This window comes from Montipora capricornis, chromosome 14, assembly GCF_036669925.1.
Source record: "Montipora capricornis isolate CH-2021 chromosome 14, ASM3666992v2, whole genome shotgun sequence".
NCBI lineage: Eukaryota > Metazoa > Cnidaria > Anthozoa > Scleractinia > Acroporidae > Montipora > Montipora capricornis.
The window spans coordinates 28,205,112-28,222,611 of record NC_090896.1 but is presented as its reverse complement, the minus strand read 5'-3'; the positions used below and the strand labels follow the sequence as shown (position 1 = coordinate 28,222,611).

Below are 17,500 nucleotides of genomic sequence, written 5' to 3'. Positions count from 1 at the left end.
TTTTCTCCCCTAAATTAAGCTTAACTCATATCGGTTTAAATATTAAGGGACTGCCAAACCATTGTCATGTTAAAAAGCTTGGAATAGTCTCGAAGTGATTATAATAACGGGAATTCATGCTTTGAGATAACGTTCTCGTTGCCGTTCCCGCCGTCGTTCTACACACAGGTTAACGGGTGACCGGAAACATATAAGTAAGATTAGTAATTTTCTTTGTTGGGAGCTGGTCATTTGTGGGTTCCAATGTCCCCGTGAGGAATGAATCAACGATGAAATGATATATGAAATGAATCATATATGAACTGCGGATATGAAAGCCTCGCAATTATGATCGTATCAGGCTTCTTTACGCAATTGCAAAAATTGCCTTCATAACTGCGAGGATCATAGCTTCACTTGATTTCATATCCACAGTTCATATATGATTCATTTCATATATCATTTCATCGTTGATTCATTCCTTACGGGAACATTGGAGCCCACAAATGACCAGCTCCCAACGTCAGTGGCTTCATAGCTCAGTTGGTTATAGCGTCGCACCGGTATCGCGAAGCCACGGGCTCAAACCTCGTTGAAGTCCTGAATCTTTCAGGCTTCTTTATGCAATTGCAAAAATTGCGTTCATAACTGCGAGGATCATAGTCTCACTTGTAATTTATTTTGATGCTTCGTTTTGGGGTAATTAATTGTGAGGCAAGACTTGCGACATTCAAGATAAATAGCTCGAGTAAGCAAACAAGCGAAGAAAAATTAATAAACTAAATTTTTACATGTAATCATGTATCGATCCAGTGAAGTCGTAGACGAACACGTGCGGTGTGCTGCAGAACTTATACTGGCTGAAGTGACGCAATTATCAAGTTGCTCAACAATTTCAATACCACTACAAATATTGAGAAACTGTTTCTCTTCCGCGGCACTCCACATTCATTTTTTCGCTGAATCTTTAATTTTCTCAGGCGAATGGACGGCAGCAAAAGAGGAAATCTGGGCTATAATAACAAAACAAGCGCATGCGCAGGAGCCATTGACGGCTTGAGCAAGCCGCGGACATTTATACGAATACTTTCACGTCCAAGGTAAGCCGCGGCCAAGATAAGCACAGCCCAAAACCCCTAGGCCAGGATAAGCCGCGGCTTGAGCTAGCTGCGGATGGAGTAGGCCGTGAACTTCGATTTTGTACCATTTAAACGGGGTGTTCGCATCTTATGTTAGCCGCGGGTATAAACGGCCCTAATATAGCACAAAAGATGATTTTAACTTATTTATTCCTGCAAAAATTACAACATTTTCGGGCGCAAATTCCACGCAAATTGCTTGGAGGTGAATAGTTAACAACTATTCACCGAAGTAGAGGTGGCTAGCCGGTGGATCATGTATTTACCGAGCCGCGAAGCGGTGAGGTAAATATCCAACGCTAGCCACCGACACCGAGGTGAATAGTTGTTTTAGTATATACTAAAACAGTGAGATAATATACACCACAAAAAATTAATTTGGATGTTTTCTTCACTTGTCACGGATGCAAATCGGGACGCCATTTTTTCCTGAGTTGCTCGGAGGTAAATAGCACAGGATATCCGGAGTTTGACGAGCCAATCAGCGCGCGAGTTCAACGCTATCCACTGTTTTAGTATATACTAACAATGGATATACGGAGTTTGAGTAGCCAATCAGCGAGCGCGTTCAACGCTATCCACTGTTTTAGTATATACTAATAAGAGATATTCCTTGATGTCAGTTGTATATGTCTTGTATTTTATCGGAGTTTGACTTGTTTGATCGTTTTACTTGAAATGGTATGAGTACTTAACAAGTCCCTTATCAGAGACTTAACTCGTTTGTGTACTTATTTTCTAGCAGTTGTAAGTTTATTATTGTCTATCTATTTCAAAGTAAAAAATCTGAGTAATTTTGCGTTTTGTACTCCTGAGTCTTCAACTAAGTAAAAGACAACGATTACTCCTATACCGATTGTTTCCTAATAAGTGCCACAATTAGGAAACTAGATAGAGCTGACTCATAGTGCTGTTCCTGTCCAAGAATTAAGCAAATAAATTGTATTTAATGAGCTCAATTAATCGCACAAACCTTGGCCAACACTCTTATTCCTTGGTGACCCATGCCTATGTAAGGGTACATTTCTTTCCCACCCGGAGTGTAGTCTATCCATATCTCATCTTCCGTGATTCGTCGTCCATTTAGTGTGAACACCACAGGCACTTTACCGTCCGTTTCCTTCTCGAACCTGATGGTACAGCCGATCAGGTCGCCACAATAAGCCATGGCATCTATATCCAACCGCAAACCAAGCAAAAGCAAAGCAAAGATCAATACAAACACACTTGGGACTGCGCAAATGGCTTCTTTCACTTAATTCGCCCGCGTTGGGTTCGAGCAAGTTTCAAATATTTTTTTCTTGCTATATATAGTGTTGCTTTGTCTGTATGTCCAGGATTGACCCTAATTAGATGTAGGCTGATTTTAATAAGCGTCACGAAGTGTCCCGTTGCTCTTCTCGCCAACTTCTGCTGTACCTTGAAGAGTTGTCCGTTTGCATTGAGCATAAAATTATTTTTATGACATCTTCGTTGCGCTGTTCAAGTCAACGTTAAAGAAATTCAAACGTTATTTGACCGAATCAAAATTGTTTGCACCCAACCACTAACAATCGCACTGTTCTAGCGTAGTTCTTTTGTTTCAAACTCTAAGGTGGCCTTGATTGAAGTATATTAACAGTGCAAAATAAAACAGTTAAGAGATTTATCAGTTAGAAAAGTAGCTTGATGTCTTTTATAACGTTCCTTACCGTGATATTATTGTGTTTAGGTGTGATTGACCGTCTTACTCGACTGAAAGTGTCAATGCAGGGTTCGAATCCCATGACTCGACGCGCTAGTTTGATAAGTTGCAAGGAAAGCCCGTGAAATATTACCTTCGACTTCTTTTCCCTTGTCTGGGTTTTCAGCATAGAATATTTTTCCATCGTCAACATGATATCCGACAGTTCCTTTTGACCATCCTGGCATGGAATGACTGGCTCCATAGTCCTCCCAGACTGCGCCAATGCCCAGAAACCTTCTATTCCCTGTTTCTTGAATGAATACCTACAATGTGTGTGAACAAATTAAGAGGCTCTGCCAGGGTAAATTCCGACAGGCGACATGGCCTAAAAAGTAGCCACAGCACTTAAAGTGAAATCGCGACAAAAGACATCCAGTTTCTTGAAATCTCCAACAGCAATGTGAAACATTGAAAACGCCCCCCTCCCCTCCCCCCCTCCGGTGGGGCCTCAATTACACTTCTTGGCGTACTGTCCTTAACGTAATTCTAAGAAAGCAGGCGTTGGTTGTTATCTGGCCTCTTCTTTCCACCTCAGACTGTTTTATTTTAGGTGTTGTGCAGTGATAGTACTGGATATCAGCACTTTCCTTTGTCGAATAATCCAAAAAACTCTAATGTTGGTTTGTATCCCATTTCGTTATCTGGATAACTTTATATTTTAGTAACTTTCATCCATTGCTCTAAATAACAAGTATATCTGTGTAATATTTAACGAGTTTTCGTTTTCACCGGTTTAACGGTGTAGTTGAGTAGATAACAAAAACATTTTACAATTTTTAGTAGAAAAGGGGAAAACTTTAAGTTAAATACTGTGTCACTGTGATTACCTCAAAATGAGGAAACTCAGGTGAAAATGGGATTAAGTATCTGGCGCCGTGATATTTCCATGGTTTTTCAGGTGTGCAGAGATCGCACAGCTTGGCTCCCTCGTATGTTAAAAGGCATTCTTCGACACTTATACCTCTACTGACCCAAGCCTGTATTAAGTCAAAGTACAAAAGTACATATCAACAGGATATTTTGTATGGCTTAAAGTGTCGAAAAAGGCGTTGAGAAAAAGCATAAGTTATCTTGACCACCGAGGCACTGTTAAGTTAATATGTCTGATTTACAAGTCTCGAGAAACGTCATATCATGTAGGCACGAGTCGTACATGTAAACTGGACCTCAGAGGCAAGCCTTCCAAAACGAGGTACCTCCCTCTTCTTTTTTGCTAGCGTCCTGTAAGCAGTTAATTGGTCCGCTATAAGGTACAAAGCGAGCATTATGAAAGTAAGAACAATGTTGATCAAAAGTGAAAGGCAAGGTGACTGCGCGTAGGTCCCCTTCAATACTGTTCTCTGAGCTTAAAAATGCTATGAATGTTGCTTCTACAAATGGATAGGATTGTAATTCATCGAATGAGTTGCGTGGTATGGCTTGCCTAGCGTAACATATCGCAGCGTGGCTTTGGTGTAGTGTTGTCATCCTCAGATATTCCAAACTATGGCTAAACCAGAGAGAGAAGGATGGTTAAATACTTAGTTCAACAGCTTCCAAATTTAAAAGAAAGAGCTGTAATATAACCGGCTGTGAGCTCCACTACCTGAGGACCTGTGGGAAGGACGTTTTTGTCTGAACTGTGAGATGCTGTGAAAGTTCTTTCCGCAACCTTGTTGGCCATTTGCCGATTCCGCTCGATTTCAAGAAGAACACGATCCAGTTTCCTTTCGTCTGTAAGAGAAAGAAATTTTGTGTAAAGAGAATACAGTCACTCATAGATTAATAATAAAAAGAACACATGGCCTCCACAGAGAAAACAAAAACGTACGAAAGCCTAACAACTTTGAGCTCCAAGTTTCGCATTGCTGCGAAAGACTTTTTACGGCGGTTTTCTCTTGAAAGTCCAAGGTTATCCGGATTTTAATGAACTGGTTTTGCATAACTGGACAAAGCGATAGGCGCACAATATTCGCACCCCTTTGCCACCCAATCTAAACTAATAACAGTCATTTTTCGCTTGTTTTGATTCTTTCAAGGGATGATTGTGTCCTTTGTGATCGGCCAAAGTAATTTCTTTCGTTTTCCGTTTTACGGAAATCCATTGAAACTCACTCCCAATAAAAGCTATTTATTGGTACTTTATGAAAGACTGCACATCGCGTTGCACACGGAAGTGCTGTTATGTCTCCAGATGGACACATTTGGTATTTCACTTTAATTCAGAAACGGCAGACGACATAACTGATTAGAACAGTTGCTCCTATTAAGGACCACCAAATGAACCGAAAGTAAATCATTTTCTTCTATGAGTTTGCTAATGTGACATTTAGAATCAATTACGACTTTCTGAGGTGTACCTCTCTTTTATATCAAGCCATGTTTCTCTTGACAGATGCTTCTTAGTTGGTTCAGTTTTTTAACATTTTGAAAGCATCATTAAAATGGGCGTTTTGACATAAAGCAGCGTGACTTTTATTTTAAGTGTCGTTTCTGGCGTTGAACGCTTGAAAAGTATCATGATAATGATAATGATAATGATAATGATAATGATAATGATAATGATAATAATAATGATAATAATAATAATCGGCATCGGGCTGCCATAGGGGGAGGTCGTGAGTTCGACTCGGGCCGAACCACCACTCAGGGTCTTAAAATAACTGAGGAGAAAGTGCTGCCTTTGTAATTACATCTGCAAATGGTTAAGACTTTCAAGTCTTCTCGGATAAGGACTATAAACCGTAGGCCCCGTCTCACAACCCTTCAATGCTCATAATCATGTGGGACGTAAAAGAACCCACACACTATTCCTAAAGAGTAGAGCATGGAGCACCCTTCATTCATGAGATGAGCTGGGTGAGATCGCTAATGGACTGATAGCGGCTGCCAGCGGCGCCTGTATTTGCTGATGTCCGATCTCACCCATATAGATCACTTGCTTGTAAAGCGCATTTGAATATGTTAATAGAAAATGCGCTATATAAATTTATTACCATTACAAATTATCCCTAAAACCACAATTTTGATCTGAAAACTTAGAAACTAAGAAATATAAAACACTAGAATCTAAAAAAGTAAAGATATTATAAACAGGTAATTACTATTAATAAATCAACAGTTCGATTGTTTCGTGACCATATATACTTCGACTGTTTTAACACTCAATGTAATCCTATAGCACATGAATGTAATCCTTCCTACCTGTTAGAGGAAACAAATATCCGTATTTAGCAAAGTAAATGGACTCCAGACGCTCTACGACAATCTCTAACCTCTTCCTCTGAAATAGTGAGCGGGATATTTTACAGTTATAATTCCATCTTTAGGTTTTGCTCCACACGCTAAAGTTAGAATGGACACGCGAGATCATGTGGTTCTAAACCTAGGTGATCCAGTCCGATCTATTTGAAAGGTACTTGCGATACTGCCCGTTACAACGACGTTTACGCCACGAATTTATACTGAATTTATACTTTAGCCGTCCCATTTAGACCCCGCCTTCCCCAGCAAGATAAATTGTAAAATAACATGGTGGCTTTAGACAATCGAAGTAGTCATATGCGTTCACTTTGACACATTTTGGCAGATACTCATCAAATGACGTCATCGATAGAAAACACCGCCCTTTTTGAATTTGAATGGGTTTGATTGACCGCTGATTGATTTGCATAATAACCCTGTAACCCTAAAAACCACACGGAAACACTGTTGATTTTTGAAAAAGTCAAAGTCAAAGAAGTGTACAAGTGGGTCGTGTGCCGGGTCCTGGTGACCGTTGTCCCCATGAAAACTTTTAGTTTGTTATTGTGTGCCACTAGGACCCGGCACACGTCCCACTTGTAAACTTCTTTGAGTTTTTTTCAAAAATCAACAAAAGTGTCTCCGTGTGGTTTTTAGGGTTAGGGTTATTATGCAAATCAATCAGCTGTCAATAAAACCCATTCAAATACAAAAGGGGCGGTGTTTTTTATTAATGACGTCATTAATGAGTACCTGTCAAAGTGTGCCAAGGTGAACGTATATGACTATACTAATCGAGAACACCTATACTTCACCTATTAATAGAAAACTTGCGCGAGTCATCTGCGTCCGTTGTTTCCGATATTTGCAACACTTTTTCAATTTAAAAACATGTTTCGACAGAAACCTCTGTCATCTTCAGTTTAAATTACAAAGTACAGAGTTGAATTTATAGTGTGAACCAAAATGCTAATGAACTATAAGAACAAAAGGAAACATGACAATGTAAAAAATTACAAAGAAAGTTTTAAATTAACATGATAAAGTTGATGATTAAGTGTAGGTTTCTCCCATTGAATATGAATAGCTTCTTTTATCTTAAGTTGCAAGGTGGTAGAAGCGTGATCTAGGATGCTGAAACAGTCATTAGAGTACAAAGTGCGGCAGTGCTCAGAATTCTGTAAATGTTTAAAAACGTGCGAGGTCCTGTCACTGAAAGTGTGCTCACGTACGCGCGTGGAAAAATGCCGGGTAGTTTCGCCGACATAGCAGGCACTACAGCCCGCACACAGACACTTGTATACCACACCCGCACGGAGCCCAAGAGGGACAGGATCCTTCACACTGAACATGTTTGGATGAGAAAACAACTTAATATCAATATTATCACAATAACGTTTGGCAAAATGGCGTGAAAAAAGAAAAAGGACCAATGTAAGGTAATTTAAAGAAAAAGGTACGTGTAGTTACTCACTGTAATCCCCCGGCTTCCGTCTCTGACACTAAGAGAAGGTTCGTCATTTTGCCAAACGTTATTGTAATAATATTGATATTAAGTTAGTTTTCTCATCCTTTAAAATCGTATTTTGAACGAGTTTTATAGCTCTTTGACGTAACGTGTTAAAATAAATGATTGATTGAACCTCTACTTCTTAACACGCGATCCGGCCACAAAACGTCTTAAGGTGGGACCCCGCATCAAGCTTAAAGGACGGGTCTTTGACAAACCCGTCGGGGACACTAGCTACCACCTTTCAATCGTGCCCGTTCGGTTACACTCAAGTCAAGAATGCGGAGGCTTTGATGGACTTGTAAATAGTTTTCTCTCACGTCAACGCACACGCAGTGATGGACAATGCTCGCTATAATTTAACCGTATCATATGTATTGTGCAAGTGTACTAGCTTAATGAGGATATAGCTTCGCGTATCGTATTTCTGTGGACTAAAAGCAATGTGACCGTTTATACACATAGTGCTCGAGTACAGTAATAAAGCTTATATTGGCTCTCCGTGAGTTACCAACCCATTTGACTGGGGTTGTCGTGTTGTGTAAGTTCCTATAACGGTTTAGAAAATAATTTTCATGTGTGCGAACGCAGTGAGTTAAAATGAAATTACAGAATTCTGAGCATTGCCGCACTTTGTACTCTAATGACTGTTTTCAGCATCCTAGATCACGCTTCTACCACCTTCCAACTTAAGATAAAAGAAGCCATTCATATTCATTGGGAGAAACCTACACTTAATCATCAACTTTATTGTGTTAATTTAAAACTTTCTTTGCAATTTTTTACATTGTCATGTTTCCTTTTGTTCTTATAGTTCATTAGCATTTTGGTTCAAACTATATATTCAACTATGTACTTTGTAATTTAAACTGAAGATGACAGAAGTTTCTGTCGAAACATGTTTTTAAATTGAAAAAGTGTTGTGTTTTTTCTAAAAATATCGTATACCCGCTAGTATCCAGACCTTTTGGCGATGTTTGCAACTGGAAAAACACTTTTGCCACCAACAGCATTCGAACATAAAAGAGATCAGGTTAACGGGAACTGGTATTGGATGACAGGAACTGTATGTCTGTATTGTTATGGCTTTCTTAAATGACCATTCCATCAGTGAGTTGTCCTAACAAAAGTCAAAGAATGAACAATAAAAAAGTAAAAAGAGAAACATCAGTCAAAGCAGTCATTTCGTTAATAATGATAACAATTGATACAGCACAAAAATCTACACAAACTGCATTACTAGCATCTTTTATCTCTTAATTAGTACAATTTCTTTTTACTTTTAAAAGGGATACATCAAGGTGCTCTTAAAGATTAAATTAGTTTCCGGTTCATCAGTCTGTTCAGCTTGTCTTGCTGTGTGCCCGGGGTGTGCGTTCTTCTCAGTTTCATCATCACCCCAAAAGTAGCATGCAACAATCTAATTTTCAAACTGCAAGGGTACTTTCGGTAGCACAAAACTCTCATAGCAAACAAACTTTAAAGGAATGGAATGGCAGTAACTTAGACGAATGGGCTAAAATTCTAATATGGTACTGCATAAGGCCTAAGAGGACTGAAACAAAAGAAACTAAGTTCAGTTTGAGGCGTATTAGAATTATAATATATCGATATTGATCTATTCATATTGCTATGTAAGGAGTACCATTAACGAGGACATGAACAAATGGAGTACAAACGACTTTAACTTTTCTACAAAGGAAATGAAAATTTAAAAACTTAAAGCCAAATTAGTATCCAACCTGTACTTTCTGGTATATGTTGGACACAAGTGCGATCATCATATTGATAAGAAGAATGACTCCCATTACGAGGAACGCTCCATATAGAAAATTAACAAGTGCTACTGAAGGACCATCAGCTGACTCTAAGGGGTCTACATCCACATCTCCTAACAAAGACCAACATAGATGTCCCACCATCTTCCACCAGCTGTGGATCAAAAAGAAGACCTTAAGATATTGGCGAAGTCTAAACATTTCGTAAATCTGATAAACCCTAAATGTGCTGGAACCAGAAGCTCATGACCCTGAAGCGTTTAACTCTGGTTCAGAGGTGGGGTTTTTTTTTGAGTTTATAAACTTGCTTATTTGGATGTAACGTAGCTCGCGCATTTTCCCGCGCGTGCAGCTTCCATCTTATTTTTGTCCATATTTGGGCATAAAATTGGTATCCTAAAATCCCCAGCTTTGTTCCAAGGAAAAGAGTTGCAAGTTACACGGATTCAAGGTCATGTGCTTATGGCTGGAACAAATAGCTCTTTTTCGTCAAAGGAAACTGAGAGGTGAAAGATACAAATTTATGCAAAGAATGCGTGTGCCTTCCATCTTCTATTCATATCAGGAAGAAGACTCAAAGATCTCGTACAGACTAATAAACATTAGTAGAATTCTACTAGTATACTAATGCAAATGCTGTAATCTGGTTGGCTGAGCCATTGAACACTATCAGCCATTGGTGTGCAGTGGCTGGAGGTCGTCTTGGAAATAACGACTTTTTTTTCGTTTTTCCAAAGTTTTGAAGGAACATTTGCATGCAAATGAGTAATTAAATTTCTGAGAAGTCTAAACGAAGGACATTCACGGTTTCTTGACTTTCAAAAAAGTTGAAATTATTGAAAAAGCTGATGCGCTCGCGTGCACAATTTTAAATGGCAATTCAATCCGAGCGATCTTTTTCAGGCGCAAAGTTTAATAATACGTCAAGAAATAATTGGAAACCGTTATTTGAAGTAAATTTTAATAAGAATTCCACTAAAACAATTAGATTATTCGCTGTCGATTTCTATGAGGCGATAGTTGATTCGGCCTTCGGCTTCATCAACTATCACCTCATAGAAACCTCGAGCTCATAATCTAATTGTTAAATACAACGACGAGTTTAGAACATCCAGAGCAAGAAAATGATTAGAAGCCGATTATGTACGCTTCTAACCAGAATCATTGGAAGAAATGATAAAGCAAACGCTTACGACTCTCTGGACTTACCAGGCTATCCCAGAACTGCTACAAACACTGCAACAGAAACATACAAAGAGCTGTGACTCACTTGTATTTTGTCAAGTACTTTTTTGAAAGGGGCGCATGATCCACACATCATACGAACTGAGAAGCAAGCAATTGTTAAGGTATATAACTTATGTAAGCTTATGTCCGACGGCTTCTCCGCCTCACCTTTCAGCATCTACCAAGGGAAGTTTGATCCAAGGAAATGGAAAGAGCGTGGTGACACTTAGATTGGATATTTTAAGGCCATCAACACCAACAGACATCTGCATTTTTTATGGCAGAAAAAAGTGCTGTGGGGCAAGCTTTGGCATATTATATTTCGCATACATATCGAGTAAATTCTAGAAATAAACGATTTGCTTCTGACTTTACTGGCAAGAGGTCTACTCACACTTCTTTTCCCTTGTCGTCGGATATGAAAGACTTCTCAGCCACGTAAACTTTAGTCATTGCAATAGAAAAGGCCAAAATAGTTGCTATAAACTGCCAAAATATGGTACCAATGTTTTTCAAGATATGGAAGAAAGCGATCTGAATAGATCCAGTTTGCTTTGTTGTCTCCATCACGTGACATAATGCCCTAAGCGTTAAGAACACGGTATTAAGGCCGTAAAAATAGCCACCTATGACGAGGGGTCGGTTGTTGGTCACGGAATCTGACAAAGCCAACGTGACCATTCTTAGAACAAAAGTAGCGAAGTAAATGATGAGCGTGATGAGGTCCAAGATGTTCCACCGATCACTACAAACAAAGGGTAAACATAAGTAAAAATTAATCAACCAATTGCAACAAACAAACAAACGAAGACGAAGCACTTTTTCTTAAAGACAATGTCTAAGGGCAAGTACATTTTGAGCTGAGCACTTCTGAATAAGAATTCTATGAATTCTATGTACACGATCAGGAACAGTGATCCGTCGTCACCCACGATCTAGGACTGGAGAGAAACCATTTACTTCAAACACCCAATTCTAATTCCAATACTGGATTGGCAGTGGAACAATGTGATTAAATCGATGGCCTTAAGTTATTGGACTACTGAATAAGAATTGGTTATAGCATCCCTGCGCCAACACGTGATTTTTCTTGCCAGTTAGGTTTTGTTGGAGATTTTCTCTCTTGTGTGATGGTTTAGCTTGCCGATTAGTGTCATTAAAGAACTGTCCAAGTTGTGTGTAAATGAATTATTTCAAACTTAAAGGGGTCAGTGTCATGCTATTTTAGTCAAACTTCAAAACATTAAAAGACGACCTTGCATCAATGAAAACCCAAAAATAATGCTAAAGTTTTGTTGCCAACGACCATTGAATTGCACTGAATCTATTTTTTCTTGGTTGCAGCCAAGAAAGCAGAGGATGGAAATGGATTGAAACTTGAAAAAAGTGGTCAGATTTTTTTAAGTTTGGGGGCAACGTCTTAAAAAAGTAGCTAAAAATTATGAACGAATAGCTTTGTTCTGTAAATATATTTCATATCTTGTCAGTGGGTTGTCAGGAATGTTGTACGTGTGAGCCGAAAGTACTAATTTAGATTGTTACCCATTTTTGACCTAAGAAGAGCATTACAACTTTTAATCAAACACCTTTGCAGTGAGAAGAAAAATGGGAGTTTCGATCGATCTCCATAAAGGTGGCACTTGAATCCACAGGTTCGAACAGGATGAGCTAGGACGGATGTTAGTATCACAATTGCGTTCCTAGATGCAGTGCTCACCATCCATCACAAGTGCAATGGAAATTGGTTGCTTACTGTTAAACAAGCAACTTTGCATTGAGAAGTGAAATGGGAGTTGATATCCATACATCTAATCCAGGTTCGAACTCGGTGACTTAAGGCGAATACCATCATTGCTGCAGCATTGCAGGATTGCCTTCCTGGATGAGGTACCTATCCATCTATCACAATTGCAAGTGCAAGAGAAATTGGGTACTAGCCCCCTCAGACAAAATGTTACTTACGTTATGTAATTGGAGAATCTCGTAGTAAAACCTTTCCAACCCCAGTCGACTGTCTTATTTGTGAATTGTTCGCGTTCGAATAATACACGACCCATGAAGAATACTAGAATGGCCCACTCTATCCAAGTGAAAGAAATGCTTGAAGTCTCCAGGCAGATGGTAAAGTGGAGTCCAAGCAAAACCAGGTAGCTTAGTGCGTCGCGGATAAAGACAAAGTATGGAGTAGTAAAATAATCACGATATCTATCTAAAACACAAAAACACAGAAATATATTACTTTTAAGTTTAAAAACTAAATGTTTGAAATAATCAGTTACATTTATTAATTAAGAAATAGAAAACATGTACCATGTTTCTATCGAGTTCTAGAAACACGAGTGAAAGTTTGCGAGAACGAGAATGTTGTGGGAAGACGACATAAGGCGGGTGTTTCCACAGACTTTGGGTCATCAGTCATCATTAAATGTAACCGAAAGAGCGTATTTGACCTTGGCAAAGTTCGGGCATATCAAAGATATCCTTTCTTAGCTAGCAGGCGTAATATATTCAGAAGTCGCTTTGAATTGCAAAAGTTTATGATAGAACGATCACGTACGAGACGATTATCAGCCCGTTTATAGGGTGGTCGGTAGATTTAAGAATTTATCATTCAACTGGGCTTTGGAGCAACCCCACTTTTAACTGGCTGAATAGAAGAAGTTTTTTGTCGGGACATTATATTTTCGGTATAACTTATATTTCTTTTTTGGCGAAGTCACTTGTCAGCAATTTGGATACCGCGCTAGACAAACACATTTTTCAGCAAGAGGAATTCCCTTGAATGAGTTCACTTTTTATTGCTGTAGTGCACCATTTGATGGTGGAATCAATATCAATCCACTTTATTTCTCAGATATATTTTTGCCAGATATAAATTTCCAAAGACAATATGAACAGCCGCTTTTTATCCTCAGCAAAATAGAAACATGAAAAGATCTTTGTACTGGCCGAATTTGAACCAGGCACACCAAGACGGTAGACCAATACTGCACTCCTGCGTCCGACCAAGTGGGCTTTCGAGGCGTTCCATGAAGACGACGGTGCAATTATTAACCGTTTTACAATTATTCATATAGAAGCTTTAAGGTGGGCAGACACAAGAGGTCTTGTTATACAGCTGAAGAATTCCCCCAACAGCGCTCGCTCTCATTGGTTACTTCGAGGTCACATGACATCTAACAATAAAACTGTTTCCCGCCAATAGTCTCTGAGCGGGCAACAGTGCAAAATCTATGACGTCAGAGGGTAACGAAACTTATTCTCTCGGCGAGCACGAATTTTCTTTTCTTGTCGTTTGATATAATTTCGGATAGCGTGTTTGATGATCATTCTCTTCATCCATGGTATTTGAGATAAGTTACCCGCGGCGACCACGGTTTCATTCTTAAGCCGTTTGACAGGAACGATTTTGTGGCTGATTTCATCAAAAATAATTCTCCTGTAGCAACGGTGCTTTGTTCTTTCATCCTTGTTGTTGAGGTTCTTCCAACGGGTAAATTTAGGGTATACATCTTCATCGCGGCAGTGGTACAGGAATCGCAAAGCCAATTCTGCCGACAACAACTTCTTGTTAAGCCTTTCAAATGTAACTGCTACTTTGTATGCTTGTTCATCAGCGTTTCGGATGTTTTTTCCAAAATCCATTACCTGCTGATACTTTTGAAAGGTATAGAATAAATGTAATACCGAGTAATTGCACCGTGTCTATAAGACAGGCAACAAATGCAAGGAATCGTTGATGTATACTTGTAATATTTCGATATAATTCTATATCCTATATCATCTTCAGGCTGAGGTGAGGTACAGGTAGCAGAAATTTATCTACTGCATGATGGTACATCATTTTAAGCACGTGAAAGTACAAAACAAAGAACGAAACTGTCAAGAAAATAGGCATAGTTCTCTACTGACTTTTAAACCATTGTTCAAAGATGGTGCTGAACGCTTGATATGGTACGATTCTTTATATTATAATAGACTCCAATTGTCATCCCGGTGTATTATGTTTGTGTTGCCACGCACGGTTTGGGTGAATAATTCTTTGTTCATTACTGGGTTGCCTATGGCAATCCAGTCGGAAAATAGGTAGATTTCCGTTTTCTTTTTTTTAGTATTTTTTTCCGTGTCGGTAAAAGTCTTGCCTGTCACTCTCCTGCTAAGTGGTGTCTTTGTGCATAGAGTCTTCTGTGCGTATTTTGTTAGGTTTCAGGGGGCTAGGGTAATGCGTAGCTTGCTCTGCACAATTAACCTGTAATGGCGTCGGAAGTGATTGTAACGCGAATGGCGTTTTAGTACATCTTTAAAGAAAATATACCCATATGGAGCTCAAGAATGGAACGTCAAGACAGGCGGTGAAACATAAAGATCTGGAATCTTAAAAGCGACGAGTAATGGACTTCGACAGCGTGCATCTTTCGCCAGTCGAGCCGAAATCAAAATGAGGTGTACTTTTAATATTTCGCCAAGGTGGTGTTACGTACAACACTGAAACCAAATGGAAATTTCTCTGGTAACTTACGGGTGCAGCAAAGACAGAGAAGGAATCGAACACCACAAGTAGATCTGTGATCTCTGTTGTGTCTCACAGTGTTTACTGAAGTCGCATCTATTTAAAGTTTGCCTGTTTGTCTGGCAAGTAACATTCATTTTGTACTCAACTCTGCAAAGGTTAAAAAAAGTTGGAAATGTGACAGTGAAAAATTATTTGAATGAAAGCTTGTTGTCTCTTTTGTGCTTTATTATGTACGGTCAAGGTTCTTTCGATAAGGGTTTGATGTGAACTGTCAGAAATTTATTTAATTGCATATGCTTTGTGATTGTGTGTTTCGCTTGCACGCACGCAACTGAAATAGGAAGGGTTTCTTGCCTCTTATAGCAAATATGTTGCTTGTTTCGATAAATGTTTCGCTAGAAAATATTTCTGTGAAATTTCCAGCTTTTGTAAATTTATCATGTTGTGTAATTTTCGAGCTTAGCAAATTTGCATACATGTGTTGAAATGTGATACGGGGAGAATTTTTGTGGTAACGCAGAAGTCACGAAAATAAACAGGTCTGTTGGAAGCGTGCTTGAGTTTCAACAAAATGAGCCCCAAAATCAGTGAAAAATTGTGACGCAGATGAATAATAAAGTAGCTGCCATTTCCAAAATGATGAAATTACCTGGTGATAAATAACGTCGAACGCGTCTTGGAGAGTAAATTTTGACTTTGTATAAACAAGAGTTGTGCGATTGTGATCTTTGTTTTGACTTCGCTCATTTCATTGTCAAACTTTATAACACTTGACAGAAAAAGAAACTTACAAAAACCCGGTATCTTGCCATCATTTGACACAGATGCTTCACTGTTTGGCGAGTAAACATGTCGCGGTATCTTAATCACGGCGCCCGCTGAATTCCGGCCATGTCACTTTCGATTTGGCGATTTATTTGAACGTAGCAAAAATCTCCCAAAATGTTTGTCGCTGATCGTAACTTTTTATATTCTATATTCACGGTTCAAAATTAATGTTGTTTTCATGTCGTAAATATGTTATTCTCGATCGACCGTCCTGGAGACTTCCTTCTGCTCTTTCTAAAAACTGTGTATCAATAGTTATTTACTTTTGCATCAATAATTGTTTTTTGCATAAAGCAAGCTAACAAGATCTGTACCTTGCTGAGTTCGCATTTGTTAGCGTTAATAGTATTTTCGGTCCGATGCTTCCGTTTTATGAGGGGTATATTGTTTTGGTCTCCCATCCAAACACTAACCCCGCCGAACAGGGCTTGACTTCAGTGAACTTCGGCATTACAAAGCTGTCAGATGCTCAGCGGGCACGCTTAAACTTGTGGTGAAAAGAAGTTTATCAACATGTCAGCCCAGAAGCCAATGTTTCTCACTTCCCATTTATTTTCTTCAATCTTTCTGGGTTCAGTACTTTGCTAGTAACCACATGTCTTCTCAGACTATTTACCCAAGACTTCTACCATGGCACTACAATGATAGACAATACCAAAACAATATCGTGCACTGTTAGAGCTACATATTACGCAAGGACAGATCTGTTTCGTCGTACGAACGTGTGAGGACCTGTGAGCCAAAGGGCCTCTTCTGGTATGACTCGAAAAAAATTGTTTGGAACGGTGCACGTACCACAGGCAACCCAGTTTACCCTCACGGAGGGTCTAGTTGCAGTAGAAGGTGGGTAGTTCTCATTGATAAAAATGTCCGGTAAGTTGTATAAACCTTGTTCGTGTTGGATCTGATCACAATAGCGCAGATGTTTATATATAACGCTTTCCTTGTCCGTGAGCGCATGTTCTTGTGAGCGGTCAAGGAAAGTTCTCTTCGTTTTGCCGATGTACGAACCGGGGCAAGTGATTTCGCACACAACATTTGATTGGCTTAATGGCGGCGTTTTGCCTTAAGTGCTGGTGAAGAAACATAACTTCTCTTTTATTCGGATGTCTACGCTCGGGTCGACGAGACATCTACGAAGCTTACGTTTAAGCTTCTTAACAAGCTGTGTTGTCAGGTCACCGACGAATGGGATGGCAAGCCAGATAGTTGAATGCTGGTTGTTGTGGGAGGTGTCGTTGGTAATATGATCTGGAGCCAATTTTTGGTTCTCCAACGTAGTGTTTCCCAGAGTCTTGGGTCGATCCGAGGCTTTGGTAACTAGAATGCTTTAAACCCTACTCAGGTTTGACAATTTAAATAATAAAAGAGAAACGAATTGAATTCTCGCAACTGTATTCAGTGGACGACTTAGTGTGCAAATTACCTCAATTCATAACGTACAAATAAAAATAATAAACATACAAAATAATCATTTACCGTAAATGCTCTTGCCATCTAATCCTGCCAAACAAAAAACAAAAACGCCTTGCATCAGGAATGAGAAACAATACTAAGGGCAACGGGAAAAACTAACAT

General features: G+C 39.2%; 1 protein-coding gene across 11 annotated transcripts in view; it reads right to left on the bottom strand.

Moving 5' to 3' along the window:
* LOC138032539 (transient receptor potential cation channel subfamily M member-like 2) overlaps window positions 1–17,500 on the bottom strand; it is a 47,853-nt gene that overhangs the window by 3,398 nt on the left and 26,955 nt on the right. For 10 of the 11 annotated variants that reach the window (XM_068880247.1, XM_068880243.1, XM_068880250.1 and 7 more), the window contains 11 exons: window positions 17,402–17,425; window positions 12,544–12,790; window positions 10,976–11,326; window positions 10,564–10,590; window positions 9,319–9,508; window positions 8,541–8,696; window positions 6,028–6,106; window positions 4,430–4,557; window positions 3,672–3,821; window positions 2,936–3,107; window positions 2,046–2,291 (listed from right to left, as the gene is read on the bottom strand). In XM_068880247.1, coding sequence (XP_068736348.1) covers window positions 2,074–2,291; window positions 2,936–3,107; window positions 3,672–3,821; window positions 4,430–4,557; window positions 6,028–6,106; window positions 8,541–8,696; window positions 9,319–9,508; window positions 10,564–10,590; window positions 10,976–11,326; window positions 12,544–12,790; window positions 17,402–17,425 — 1,742 coding nt within the window. In that variant the 3' untranslated portion in view covers window positions 2,046–2,073. Of the gene's footprint in view, window positions 1–2,045; window positions 2,292–2,935; window positions 3,108–3,671; window positions 3,822–4,429; window positions 4,558–6,027; window positions 6,107–8,540; window positions 8,697–9,318; window positions 9,509–10,563; window positions 10,591–10,975; window positions 11,327–12,543; window positions 12,791–17,401; window positions 17,426–17,500 lie in introns of those variants that run through there. The other variant, XM_068880240.1, reaches the window with a different exon arrangement.